The sequence below is a fragment of the Capsella rubella genome, unplaced genomic scaffold (assembly GCF_000375325.1).
Source record: "Capsella rubella cultivar Monte Gargano unplaced genomic scaffold, Caprub1_0 scaffold_8, whole genome shotgun sequence".
In the NCBI taxonomy this organism is placed as follows: Eukaryota; Viridiplantae; Streptophyta; class Magnoliopsida; order Brassicales; family Brassicaceae; genus Capsella; species Capsella rubella.
The window spans coordinates 10,884,268-10,897,447 of record NW_006238916.1 but is presented as its reverse complement, the minus strand read 5'-3'; the positions used below and the strand labels follow the sequence as shown (position 1 = coordinate 10,897,447).

Below are 13,180 nucleotides of genomic sequence, written 5' to 3'. Positions count from 1 at the left end.
TGAAGTATACTCTTAAGGCTCGTGCTGTGCCTAGAGTGAAGAAGACACATCGTCGTGGGCTCATGGCTTAGAGACAGAGCACCTCTCTTTGAGTTTGGTTTTTTTCTTTTTTCAGTTGTTTTGCTATGTAGAAACGTTGTCGTTTGCTAATAAATGCTGAAAAGGCCATTTGTGGAAACGTTGTCGTTTTTAGTGAAACCCTAGAAAATTGAGTGAGTGAGACCAATAAAGCTCAACTAGTTTTGTTGTAGATTTCAGCTTTGCTAAACTCACCCGGTTTCTCTCTGATTCTCCCTACTTGAACATTCGATTAATCTATTTCACAGAACAATTCTTTGGATTACATTGTATGATTCCTTTTTAGTTCTGAAATTTTCCTGCTTTCTCTTGCGTGTTTTGTTCACAGTGTTTTTTTGCTCAGTTGTAGTCTAATGGGTTCTCTTGAAAAATACGATTTTTATGAGCTGGGTTGATTCTTTTCTTCTCCGCTGTTGGCTTAGGTTTGGAAAGTTTCTGTCTTTAAAGCTTCTGGTAGCTCTAGGATGATGATGTTCTTTCTAATCTGTATATGACATTGTGGTGGAGATGATGAATGTTAAAGTAAAAGGTCTGAGCAGGTTATGAGTAAAGTGTGTGGCTTTTGGTGTTTAATTTAGTTTCGAGGAGACTAATTGGAAAAAACATAATCGGAGAGGGCCCTTGTCCATGCCTTGAGCTATGGTATCTGTGGCTCCGCAAACTCTCCAACAATGAACCTGATTCACCACGTGCTGTGTGTGCAATCTGATGGGTCGATTTTTAAAGGCGTGGGGTTGCTTTCTACTATTGATTGCCGATCTAGAATTCTCCCTATATATATTTTAGTCTCCTTGTGCTTCCTTATCACCAACTAGCTGCCCTCATAAGTCCTGCATTGATCAAAGACCTCCTTGACTGATCCACATGAGATTATCTACTAGTTCCTCTGTATTGCTTTGTTGAAGTTTGAAGCTTTTTGATTTAGGCATTGTTTTTGGTTGATCTTTATATGATTCCCTCATTGCTGTATGTGTCGACTACAGAAGTATTCCTGAAACGTAATAGCATTTGCCCTTTGTGGTTAAGCTGCAGAAGTATCTTTTAGTGTTGTTTTGATTGAGTTTTCACGGTACCCTTTGAGTATAGAGGATGATTACTCTGTTTGTTGATCCTTTAGAGTATCTCGTTCAATTGGGTTAGATATGAAAACCTATTATGTGTCTAGCACCCAAGAATGATGTTATGTTTGATAACTTTTATTGCAGGATTATAAAAAAAACTAAAAGGATTCTCTGTGTAATTCATTATGATTTGTTGCAATTTTTGATTGGTTTAGTGAGCAGAGGAGAGTGTGGAAAGAGATGAGTGGGCACAAGATAGCGCACGCAACATTGAAAGGTCCAAGTGTTGTGAAGGAGTTAGTCATCGGTCTCACACTGGGGCTAGCGGCTGGAGGGCTATGGAAGATGCATCACTGGAACGAGCAAAGGAAAACAAGAGTCTTCTATGATTTGCTTGAGAAGGGAGAGATTGGTGTTGTCGTTGCAGAGCAGTAGTTTAGTAGAAATGACGATTACCTCAAATTTGAGTGTTTGCAATGTAAACAGAGAGTGTTGAAACATAGATATCATCTTTTGATATTGGTTTCAGCTAGAGATAACACATCAATTTGTCATGATATTATGTTACAAATTACGTTTTTGTAGATTAACACCCTCCTGACTTTGTTTATTTTAACAAATAAGACCCATTCTATCTTTATTTAATCTAAATAGATTTCGTAATCTTTCTAGAAACGTGTACTACTAATTGGGGTCTGTTTTATTATCTCTACTCCTCTGTGAAGAAGCAAGTGTTTACTGTTATATCTAGAAAGACAAAAAGACAAAAGGAGACACAAAAGGGACGAAGGGAAGTACAGTAAGACGGAAAGTCTCAACTCCCCCACATCTGCGTCGCTTCGCTTCCTCTTCAAGTTTTATTCTCTCTCTCTCTTTCTCACTCTCTCTTTCTCACTCTCTCTTTCTCACTCTCTCTCTCTGACAAACCTTAAAGATAACAGATCTCGAGTACATGTCATTTCTTATCGCCTTCACCACTTTCTCGGTTTGTTTGTTTCTCAGCTTTCCTGAGGAAACAAGATAAACTCGCGTATCTTCGCATCAAGTCTTCTCTTTTGTATAGGTGAGTAAGATTCAGCGATGTTGGAACTCATCTTACTGATCCTTTTTGTTTGTGTATCGTTACGATCCTTTATTTTTTCCGATTTCGACGAAATCATTTGCTGAAATTTCAGTTTAGAAATGTTCGGTAAAGTACTCCTGATGCATCGCTTTGATGTTTCTGGTTACATTATATGTATTTATGTTACAATGTTGTGTCTCGCTGCTGCTCAGTTCAGTTGATTCACTGTTGTAGACAAGGATATGAATTTTTTTTTTAATTGAAGATTGAGTTCTTAACAGATGCCAAATCAAAACTGGTAATGGTTTTCTTGATATCTTCCGCAGAGTGCAAATGGAAATGCAAGAGGATAGCTTGTGGAGTTTGTTTCCTGTTCAGGATGTTGATACGGTCTTAACCAATAGATTACTCTACCTTGATCTTTCTTCGAGACACTTCAAGGAAACACTTAAACAAACCATGCTTGGCCAAGAATCTGCCTTTGAATATCAGGTACGCTTTGTCATTCCCCACTTGTGGTTACACTGCTCTGTGAATATCACTCTTTCACGACTGTGTTTGTGTGTTCAATGGATGTTTCATTTCGGTGTTTCTTGTCTCTCTTGTAATTCTTGTCAGTTCAGATCCACGAGCTTCATCGTCTATATCAAAGGCAGAAGGATCTGATGATGGAAATGGAGGAAACCAACAACTTTTACACTCAACCTCAACATTTATACCCTGATGACAGGGGTCACTGGATGGGTTCTTGCATCTCCACATCTAAAACTAGCGTTTGGTCACCAGAAGACGCATCTGCCAAGACTGATGAAGCTGGAATTTCTGGAGATGAGATTGCTAAGTCTGGGGAGAAGCTCTTGGATCTTGAGTCACTGTCTTCTGGGTGTCGTGGTATATGGGAAGAAGAAGGTTTAAAGAATGGAGAAGTTCATGAAGCTCCCAACTTTCCTAAAGATCAATCTCCAAGAAGCATGTCTCTTGAATCAGTTGTCCAGCCGGGAAGTGTGCAGCATTTAACTGGTTTGTCAAAGTTCAAATGTATACTGGACTTGAATGAACCTGCCAAGATTGAGGATCATTCAGATTATGAGCTTAATCAGTTCCTAACTCCAGCCCAAACAAGTAGTGAAAGAGCAGAACCAGAAATGCAAGAGCCGGTGGTATCTGCAAAATGTCAAGCTGGTGAGTTATGTTTACTATATGGTACTTGAAAACCTTGTCTTGATTTAATGAAAGCTATCCTTGTCTTTTTTGAATTGATCAGTCACTTATTCTGTGCAGAGAATGGAATCGACTTGAATATGTCTCCCCTTTCATTTGAAGACGAAGTAACTATAACCAGGACGATAGAATCAGAGCAACCTCAAGGGTGTCTTTCAGCTTCATTGCACAGAAAACACGGATCAGCGCCATCACATTCACGAGTGATAGTTCTAGCGCTCCCATCTTCAAAAGCCATTCCGATCTTCCACAAACGTTACTCCCGGCCTAGGAAGAAAGCTATACGTGGAGCAAACTCCACAAATGCTGAAAACTTTCCTCCCAACAAAACCAGGAAACGCTCAAATCTTGTCTCAAACTTTGGTGTTAATGAAGATGACGACCATTCACTGAGTACTGCCTCATACATCCCTGATTCTGACCATCATCAAGAACGTCTGGAGAAAAAGAGTTCAAGTTCTGTGCCCGAGGTTAAGAGAAGAAGACGTTGTAAACCACAAGTAGAATCAGGCAAGGTTATGAGAAAGATATCAAGAACCAAATCAAAGACCAGAGGGAGATTTCTTGCTACAGAGGAAGAGGAAGAAGAATTATCTGTAGCAGCAGCAGAGGCTATAGTTGATATGTCACTATCAGATTTAGCTAAAATGTCCAGCATCAAAACTTCCTCTGATTGTATCACTTCTCTGCATTGGTTTGCTAAAATCGCATCTTCGGTTGTTGAGGACTCAAAGAGTAAAGTTGGACTATCGGTGACAGGAATCCACTCTGATTACCGAAGAGACTATATTGAGGCAACGACATTTCAGCTAACAGAGATGAAGCCAGAGCAGCAAAGAACTAGCACTTCAGTCTCTACCATTGTTCATCCTAAGCACAAGAGGAACCTGCGGAGTCAGGGAAAGCGACAACTGCACAAAGCCTCTCAGCGTCTACAGAAGAAGATAGGAAAGCTTATGGAAGGTTCTGAAACGAATGATGCTAACTCCAGCTTGATGGAAAATATGATAATCAATTGGGGGACAATAACAAAAGGAAGAAGAGGCATCAGAAGTCCTGCTACTAATACCAAAACCTTGATACCTTTTTTGCTTTCTGGTTCTTGAGGAATCAAAGTTAGTTACAGAGATAGTACTGAAAAAATTCACTAAATCAGTGAAACTTTTGGGTTTAGATTTTACAAGTTCATCCAAAAGCGGATGAAATCAAACTAGTACTTGTTTATATAAAATTAAACAAAAAGAAAGACTTTTATTATTCAGTTCACAGAAAGAAAAAACAAAGCTAAGAAATTTAAGGAGTAGAGAGTTGGGAAAAATAAGGGTCTTGAAGAGTTTCTTGAAGAAGATCCTCGTCGTCCCAAGAATCGCGAAAAGTTTCCAGATTTTCGATGGAATTCAATATAGAATTTTTACACAGCGTCTTCCTCCATTCCTCTAGATGTGGGAATCCAGTGTAATCCGCGTACGTATCGCTATACTGCAAATATCCAGAAAAATAAAACAGAGTCTTATCATCCATCAGGTGAAAAAGATGAACTTTGAGAAGACAAAGAAAAGGGGTGAAACTTATCAGTACATTGAAGTCGGCAATGTCGTGAGTGTTGCGTTTAGGGATACCATCAGCTTCTCTGGAGCTGTAGAAATCATAGATTGATTGCATCATTTGGTCAGAAGAAGGAAGAGTTATTTCGCCTGACAAGAGCTTAGCGATCCACTTCCCTTGTGATTCGAAGAATGGGAACCCTATCAACTGCAAACAAAACAAAACAAAAAAAGTTTGAATTTTTCTAATCAGAGTTGTAACTCGTTCGTGAGTTAACCGAAGATAGAATAGTTAGCAATCGTGAGTTGAAACCAAATGTACCTTGCGAGGGATGCCGACAAAGGAGAGGGAAGGGGACAGATAAGGAGAGAATGTATGCTCGAAGAGTGGACCAACTCTGTTGTCATCAACTTCTACTCTTCCTTTGCTCTCAAGAAATGGAAATTTGTAATCATACCTACACGTATTTATTTTGTCTCTTTGTTTTGTCAGTTTACATTAAAAGTTTCCTATATCTAACAATCACAGTAAAATACTCTATTATATATAATTAATCTGTCCTACAATTCTGACAATTCTTTTTTTGTTTGTAACTATTCATATGTATTTATATAAAATTCTGAGAAATAAAAGTGGAGCGACTATGTCGTCGGCCCCAAGATATTGTCGCTGAGTAATTTGACAAGATTTGTTATAGTCTCCACTCAAAAGTTCAACATGTGAGTCAATCATTCTAAATTATTTAAGAAAAAACTATATTAAAAGGTAACTAATCATAGACTAAACAACGTTTTTAACCTCTTTCGTGGAAGTTGGAATCACTTGACATATAATAAGGAAATGACCACTTGACCAAATTAACTCTTGTCGAAAATAAAATATTAACTTACCCGGTGCAGTACAAAAGGGTGTCGGCTACGACACAAGACCCATCTTCGAAAATGACCCGTCCATCTTCCTCTAGAGATTCAATCTACAACCATTTGAAACTAATCAAAATAATTTTTGTATCATATACTAGTGTAGTGTGTAGATATGTGATGAAGTGACGATGAGAGTGTACCTGAAGATGAAGATGGAGATTTTGATGTTTTGAAATGACTTTAGACAAGCCAGGAGGAATGTCAAGTGATTTGCCACTTAGATGAACTTCCTTTGCCACTCCCACAAGCTCTATTGATATGTCCTGTCCACTCAGTGAGCATCCAACGACCACCACTACCTACGCAACCATTACATGCATCATACACCATGAAATCATCACGTTTACAATCAACTAATTGCTATACAAATCATATATATAATTAATTAATTAGTCACCTCATCACGAAAAGGATCAGGCACTCTGTAGATATGGCTATGAAGTTGCTTCCTCTTCCACAAATTCATTCCTACAAACACCAAAATCATGAGAAACAATTAACACATACTCCTTTATAAATGATGTTTTAGCCAAAAAAAAACTGTTTCATTTTAAGCGATGTTTTTAATTTTCTATGCAAATATTAAATATATTTAATAATTTTTGACCAATCATATAATACATCATATTTTTTTATTGGTTGAATTTATTTTGTTTAATGATATTTTTATAGAAAAAAAGAAAAAGATAAAAAAAATTCTTAATATATGTGTAATAACACTAAACATCAGTTAAAAAGAAACGGAGGGAATACCGTTTATAATTAATTTCTTATTATGATGTTAATTATAAGATAAGACTCGAAATAAGATTTTATTTCTATAAACCAATTACCTTTGATGGAAGGCAATCTAGGATAAGAGTAATGACCAGATGCAACAACAACGGCATCAAACACTTCTTCCGTAACCTCACCAGTCTCCTTCTCTACAATCTTGACCATCCATCTCTTCATACGATCATCATCATCATCAGTCGTATCATCATTCACCATCCCCACAAAGTCAACCCTAACATTAAACCTAATCATCTCTCCTAACCCAAACACTTGACAAAAATCCTTAAGATACAACCAAAGCTCCTCATGCCCTGGGAATCTCCTCGCGTCTCTTCCTTCCTTTGCAGTGAAGGGGAAATCAGAGAAACCCATTACCTCTCTCGGGGAAAGCAACCTCAAGGATGAGTAAATACTGCTGTGTACCTTTAGCGTTTTGGTTTTTCCCAATGGATCTTCTTCTTCAACGTTTGGTTGGTATAGCCACTGACCTCCCACGTCGTTGTTTTGCTCCATCACCACCACTTTATGTCCTTCTCTCTTCAGCTCCCGTGCCGACACTAACCCTGATGGTCCTGCTCCTATAACACATACTCTCTTTGACAGACTCTTGACTGGTTCTGTTATCACTAGTACCATTCTTGTTGGTGGATCGATGGAGATGGAATGAGTTTTTGGTTTGGTTCTCGTGGTCTATCACATTGGTCACAGGGCATGCCTTATATAGTGTTTTTTTTCTTGTTTAGTTTTTAGTTTTTAGTTTTTTTCTCTTTTTGGGGGTCAGTTTTATTATAGTTGCCTTTTTAGTAATTAATTACCATAAATATTGGAATCAGGTGAAGGATTAAAATTTAAGAGATACAATACATGAACGCAGACGGCAACTCTATGGAAATAATCACATTGCTTGGTGAAGTGAATGAATCTATTCAAATCTATTCGAAATTAATGATGTACTCCTAGGTCAATGTCTTTTTTTCTTTTTCTCTTTTAGTCAACAGACAATATCTGGTTGATTATTCATTCAAATGTCATTACCAAGTCAAATGTGTTTGATTTATATTTGTAAGAAAATTAAATATATTTACTTACAGAATTTATTTGTAAGAATTTGTTTTTACTATATGATCATTTAAATGTCATTTCCAAGCTAATTAAATTCCTTTCAAGGAATAATGATCAACAATAGTTGTATTCATTTACATAGTTGAATGCATCTATTACATTCATTGATTTGCTAAATGAGACCAGAGACTCTGACTCTGACTCCGACTCTGACTCTGACCAATGTCAAGAAAAGAGAGAAACCCAACCTAACGTACGTCAATATATACAACAATTTCAATCTTTTCGTAGGTCAAGATAAATCAACACCTATTGGTATTCCTTTACATAGTTGAATGTTACTCTCACATACTGTGAAGGTATCATGATTGGGAAAATCAGAAGAGAGCTAGCGTACTGGAGAGGCATCATAAATTGTGGAGGTCGGACATATATAACTAATATTTTGATTTGATTAGTATATAATGTATAGTAGGTTGATATGTTTCTCGTTGTTTCTTGGCTCATGGGGAATTTTTTATATAGGTAGGTGGTTTTTTCTCTTCTTGTTGTTGGTTTTATTTTTGTTTTTAAAAAATATATTGGACGTCACCAGGACACGTGTTATTTGAAATATAATTTGTATATACACCCGTTAAAACATCTCATTCCAGTAATCTACCAAATTATTCTTGTTACCAAAAAGCATGGCTTACTAGATTTGCATTTCACAATAATTCATTTTTTTCACCAAATTTAAAGAGAGAATAGACAAAAAGTTGGTTTGCTTTTCCACAAATTTCTCTTACTTGGGAATATTACTAAATTAGTATAAAAATTATTTTAAACTTTTATATACTATACAATATTAGACAAAGTTAATGGATCATATATATATTGCATGTGGAGTATTTTAAACAAAAGATGATTTGAGCAAAACTACGCGTTAAACGCGATTACCAACATCATTAGTTTACTATTTCACGAGGAAATAGTTAATGTACATTTTCATATATAATTAGTGGATACGGACCAATGAAAATTTGTTTATACGCCACCAAGCTGGATAATTTGGTTAGGTGGTATATAACATATCATCTTTCATAAAATATATCGAAGTTGTTAACAAGATTTTAAAACTTCTTCAACATTATCTTCTCAACTATACTATACATGTCTCGTTTCATCTAGTAAAAAAAAAGAAAAGAAAAGGCATGACAACGTCGCACGAATAGGATAGCATATCTGACGAGAGAATCGGGACAAAATGATTGACGTGATCACGTGAATATGCATGTTATATTTTGCTTTCGACACAAACAAAAACGTGTTAATACGTCCCTACAAACTAAGTAATCAATAGCAAATTAACCTTTTAATTACCCAATATATAAAAAAAGTAATCAATAGCAAAATCATTGGTGTCATTATTGGTTAAGAAAAAGAATGGTAACAAACTTAATAATGATCATTATTCAAATTCTATGCTAATATATATCGGAGAAAACAATTAAATCTTGAGTTTTATTATTATTAAAAAAAAAATAACGTTACTACTGTCTCCTGATACAATAGACTAGTTAATGACTTATTATGTGGATGGATGCATCTACAATATTTAGCAAGCGATTTAAACTTATCAGACTTCACAGTGTACAAACAAGTTCATCAGAAACCATTTAGCAAAAAAAAGTTCATCAGAAACCGTGACTACATCCGGTATTCCGGTAAGCTGTACAAGAGAACAAAGAACTAGTATCGAAGGAGAAGCTACGAAGATTCTTCTTGAGCCAGCTTCTCTACTGGGCTTTCCAGCGAGCGTCTCTCAGGCCCAGCTAGAAACCCATCTTTCCCCTCATTAGTAGTCTCCGGTTTAATTCAACCTGTTACCAGGCCTACGTATACGGTTGATAGAGTAAATTAAAACTAAAGTCAAAATATGTACATGAAGATTAGCATACTATATATATAAACAATCACAAGTTTTGATACTTGGCATGTTCCTATACAGTCGAATAAGAATTTTATAGCTTATTTATTTATTATTGCTTGGAGAAAAAATTACCTCGTTTCTTCTTTCTCGTGGTATTCAAGGGAATATATATAAGACAAACACACCAAGTCCAACAATATTGGAGCCTCTCTTAATTGGGAACGTTTAATGGATAATTTGGTTAAGCAAAGGAGACGAAGGTACACACGTCCATAATCTCTTCTTCTTCTTTTTTTTAGAGATTATTTGTGTATATTTTTGTATACATTTAACCAAGCAAAAAGGACATTAGTTGTATATCCCTTAAAGAAACATTTGTGGAACTAAAATAGTACGTTTTCTTGATCTTTTGTAGGGTTTCAATTTCTGAGAAGAAACAAACAGATTTCCCAACATCAGAATTGGACATAACCGGTAATTTCCGCTAGCTTGTTTACCATCTGTTTAATCTTAATTTGAATATGAAGATTTTGTAAGATGTATGATCAAATTTTTACATTCTTAAATATCATATATTGAAGATTATCCAGCATTGAACTGGCTGAAAAACCAGTCATATTGGTACGAGAAAAATGATTATTATAACGAAAAAGAGAGCGAATTTGCAATTTCTGTCGCGGCTGCTGCATTCGTCATTAGATCAATGGAGGAAGCCGATAAACTAAAAGCAAAGAGAAGAAGAGAAGAAATCAAGAGGTCACGGACAAAGATAACCAAACCGGTTACACCTAATACCGAAGAAAAGAGGTTAAGCAAATCATATACGCAAGAGGTGAAAATTGGAGGTAATTTATAAATCTTTATAAAACTAACTAGCTAAGTGGGTACTACTTAATACTATTTTGTAATCAAAGATTTACACTGAAATGAAAATATATATTTTAATAAGTTATTGACATTTTTATTTTCCTCTCAGAGAGTTTTAGAAAAAATCCACTGGAGTATCTGCCAAAAAACCATAGTGAAAAGGAAATTGGCTCTTCCTACACAACAACAAGACTTCCTTTAGTGCCAAGTAAAGCAGATTCTTGGGAAAATTCTCAAATTAAGAAAATAAGACTAAGGTGAGGTTTCATTCAATTATTAATATCCAAAGTATATATATATCTATACTTGTTATTAGTTACAATTATGTATATATATATATACTTGTTATTAGTTACAGTAAACTCTTTTTGAAGGTATGAGAAAATGAAAGCTGAAATTGTGGGCTGGGAAAATAAGAGAAAATTAGCAGTTAATCTGAGAATGGAGAAACGAAAGGTTATTTTCTAAAAAATGAAATCAATTGTTTTGTATTATCATTGTGAATATTATTTCAGGCGACTAATATACGATTTTGTTTCATACATGGTAATAATAAAGAGTGAATTAGAGAAGAGAAAACAAATATACAATCAGCATTATAAGTCACAATTAGCAAGGATTTATCTAATTGCTGATGGAGCCAAGAAACAACTTGAAGAGAAGAGCAGGAGCAAAGAAGCTCGCGTTCATGAAAAAGCAAAGAAAATGCGACCAACGAACAAAGTTCCTACAAACTATTTCTGTTTTCGGTGTTACTAACTAACTAAAATTAAATTAAAAAAATTCTCTCAATGAATAAAATTATATTTGTAAGTATCTACAAAATAAGATTTGAGAAACTCAAATCAGAAATAAAGAGAGTAAGTACCTCTAAGTATGATTATGTCTTTCATCACCATGCATAATATTGCAATTTTCTTCTTTTCTCCCCAACAAAAACTTATTTGTTATAATTTTCTCCAAAAGACATTTTCTAAATGATCAAAACGAAAAATTGATAATGCTCAAAAAGAATCAAATAATTAAGTTGATGTGATTGTTGATGTCTACGTAGACACGCTCTCTAACCCTATGATCCACATGAATAGTATTATCAATACTAAGACGAGTAAACACCCAAAAAAAAAGGGACCAAAAAGGATTTTGATAGATTAATTGATAAACTCTCGATTTGGTAATTACGATGTGCTCTCAAAGGAAAAATGAGGCATTCTTTGGTCCAGCCAGAGGTTTCTCCATTGGTAAGTAGCAACAACTGCTCTATATATGTCGTGGCCAGGACCACTCGCATTTACTTTTCTCTATTTTTTTTTTTTGTCGACAATTTTTTTTTGTTTTTGTTTTTGCAATTTTCTCTATCAATAGATTTTTGATAACTTTAATTATATATATATAGACGCGGTTTACAAAAAAAAAAAAAAAAAAAAAATTATATGGATGCGATGTTCTCACTCAAACTATGACGTGAATACTTAGAGATTTAAAGCTCACTTAACTAGTTTGATAAATATGATGTTTCCCTTCGGATTATTATAAAAGCGATCTTCCTCACTTGTGTGTGTGTTTGTTCTTCTTGAAAGACTAAACACTCTTTTTGTTCTCTACATCTAATTTTAATCTGAATATTATTACCCAAAAAAATAAAAATCATTTGGTCATAATAATAGTTACCATCAACTAGAATTGGCAGCGATCAAAGAATCAGTTATCGTAAATCAATTGATTAATAGAAAAAATAATTGATGTGAAGAATCTAATTCACATAGGGAGGATTGAAGAGATAAACTCAAGAAGGAGCGTTAGGATTAGCTGTCAGGGATCTAATGCGAGAACTTGATTGGCTGCAACCCATTCACAGATCAACAACATTGGGTCCCAAAACCAAACCCTTCCAATAACATCTATCCACGTCAGAATTAAGACATCAGTTTCTGAAGCCTGTCGGCCGTAGCTCGAGCGGGGGTGGGTGTAATCACTTAAGATCTTGATGTGACATCAAATGATTGGGAAATCTCTCTATACAGATTTAGAGAGGGAGGGCTTATCTCGTATTTATCCATTTCACTCTATAGACTTTCTATAATGTTCATATCTATATATGTATGTGCATTTCTTTTCTTCTTTCTCAACATCATATATTTCATTCATATCAACTTGTTCCACTACTAGAAGGCTTATATAGCCTCTCAACTAGGTTGTAGCCAAATCTGATACAAAAGTACGACTTCACCAATAAACCAATGATTGAAGAAATTAAAAAAAAAATCAATTTTACCTCTGCTTACAAAACTACCTTGACGGCTGGGTGTTATTAGGTAATAATCTCCAGATCACCGATGCACATGAGCGTCCTATTCCTATACGATATTTAAATAAGTGAACGATGTAAAACTAACCATATCTTAAAACAAGAATTACCAAGAAATCCAATTAAAATTGGAAAATATAATTTTTCAGAGAAAGAATAGATTATAAAAGAGGCTGAGAAGTGAGAACATAAAAATGAATTATTATTCCTACTCACTCGCAACTTGCAACAAATATCTCTAGTAGGGTGTGTGGTGTGCATCAACCTCACATCTCTCACTCTCATTTTTTTGACATTCGGAATACCATACTATAGTTTCGGATTCTAACGTGTTTACTCCAATAAATATTCCACATCTTGTTT

The 13,180-nt window shown here is 35.1% G+C and overlaps 4 protein-coding genes across 6 annotated transcripts; 3 read left to right on the top strand and 1 right to left on the bottom strand.

Annotated features, from left to right (window-relative positions):
* Positions 1-244: 244 nt before the first annotated feature.
* Positions 245-1,784, top strand: LOC111830971 (probable cytochrome c oxidase subunit 5C-3). Its single transcript, XM_023784024.1, has 2 exons — positions 245-347; positions 1,355-1,784. Exon 2 carries the CDS (start codon positions 1,380-1,382, stop codon positions 1,572-1,574), a length of 195 nt encoding a protein of 64 aa, XP_023639792.1. The 5' UTR covers positions 245-347; positions 1,355-1,379; the 3' UTR covers positions 1,575-1,784.
* A 126-nt stretch (positions 1,785-1,910) lies between these two features.
* On the top strand, positions 1,911-4,680 carry LOC17876703. 3 transcript variants are annotated; one of them, XM_023787977.1, is made up of 5 exons: positions 1,911-1,993; positions 2,142-2,202; positions 2,529-2,694; positions 2,826-3,384; positions 3,484-4,680. In XM_023787977.1, exons 3-5 carry the CDS (start codon positions 2,536-2,538, stop codon positions 4,527-4,529), a joined length of 1,764 nt encoding a protein of 587 aa, XP_023643745.1. In that variant the 5' UTR covers positions 1,911-1,993; positions 2,142-2,202; positions 2,529-2,535; the 3' UTR covers positions 4,530-4,680. The 3 variants fall into 3 exon arrangements, with proteins under 3 accessions (XP_023643745.1, XP_023643749.1, XP_023643753.1); XM_023787981.1 differs by having other exon boundaries at positions 1,919-2,202; positions 3,526-4,680; XM_023787985.1 differs by lacking the exons at positions 1,911-1,993; positions 2,142-2,202 and having other exon boundaries at positions 2,639-2,694; positions 2,821-3,384.
* On the bottom strand, positions 4,553-7,348 carry LOC17876304 (flavin-containing monooxygenase FMO GS-OX-like 8). The gene is made up of 7 exons (XM_006280369.2): positions 6,725-7,348; positions 6,289-6,359; positions 6,032-6,190; positions 5,859-5,941; positions 5,290-5,425; positions 5,002-5,175; positions 4,553-4,902 (listed from the first exon to the last, which is right to left on the bottom strand). Exons 1-7 carry the CDS (start codon positions 7,302-7,304, stop codon positions 4,717-4,719), a joined length of 1,389 nt encoding a protein of 462 aa, XP_006280431.1. The 5' UTR covers positions 7,305-7,348; the 3' UTR covers positions 4,553-4,716.
* A 2,509-nt stretch (positions 7,349-9,857) lies between these two features.
* On the top strand, positions 9,858-11,383 carry LOC17876550 (remorin). The gene is made up of 6 exons (XM_006281859.2): positions 9,858-9,902; positions 10,058-10,116; positions 10,224-10,487; positions 10,619-10,766; positions 10,884-10,965; positions 11,068-11,383. Exons 1-6 carry the CDS (start codon positions 9,871-9,873, stop codon positions 11,266-11,268), a joined length of 786 nt encoding a protein of 261 aa, XP_006281921.1. The 5' UTR covers positions 9,858-9,870; the 3' UTR covers positions 11,269-11,383.
* The last annotated feature ends 1,797 nt before the right edge of the window (positions 11,384-13,180 follow it).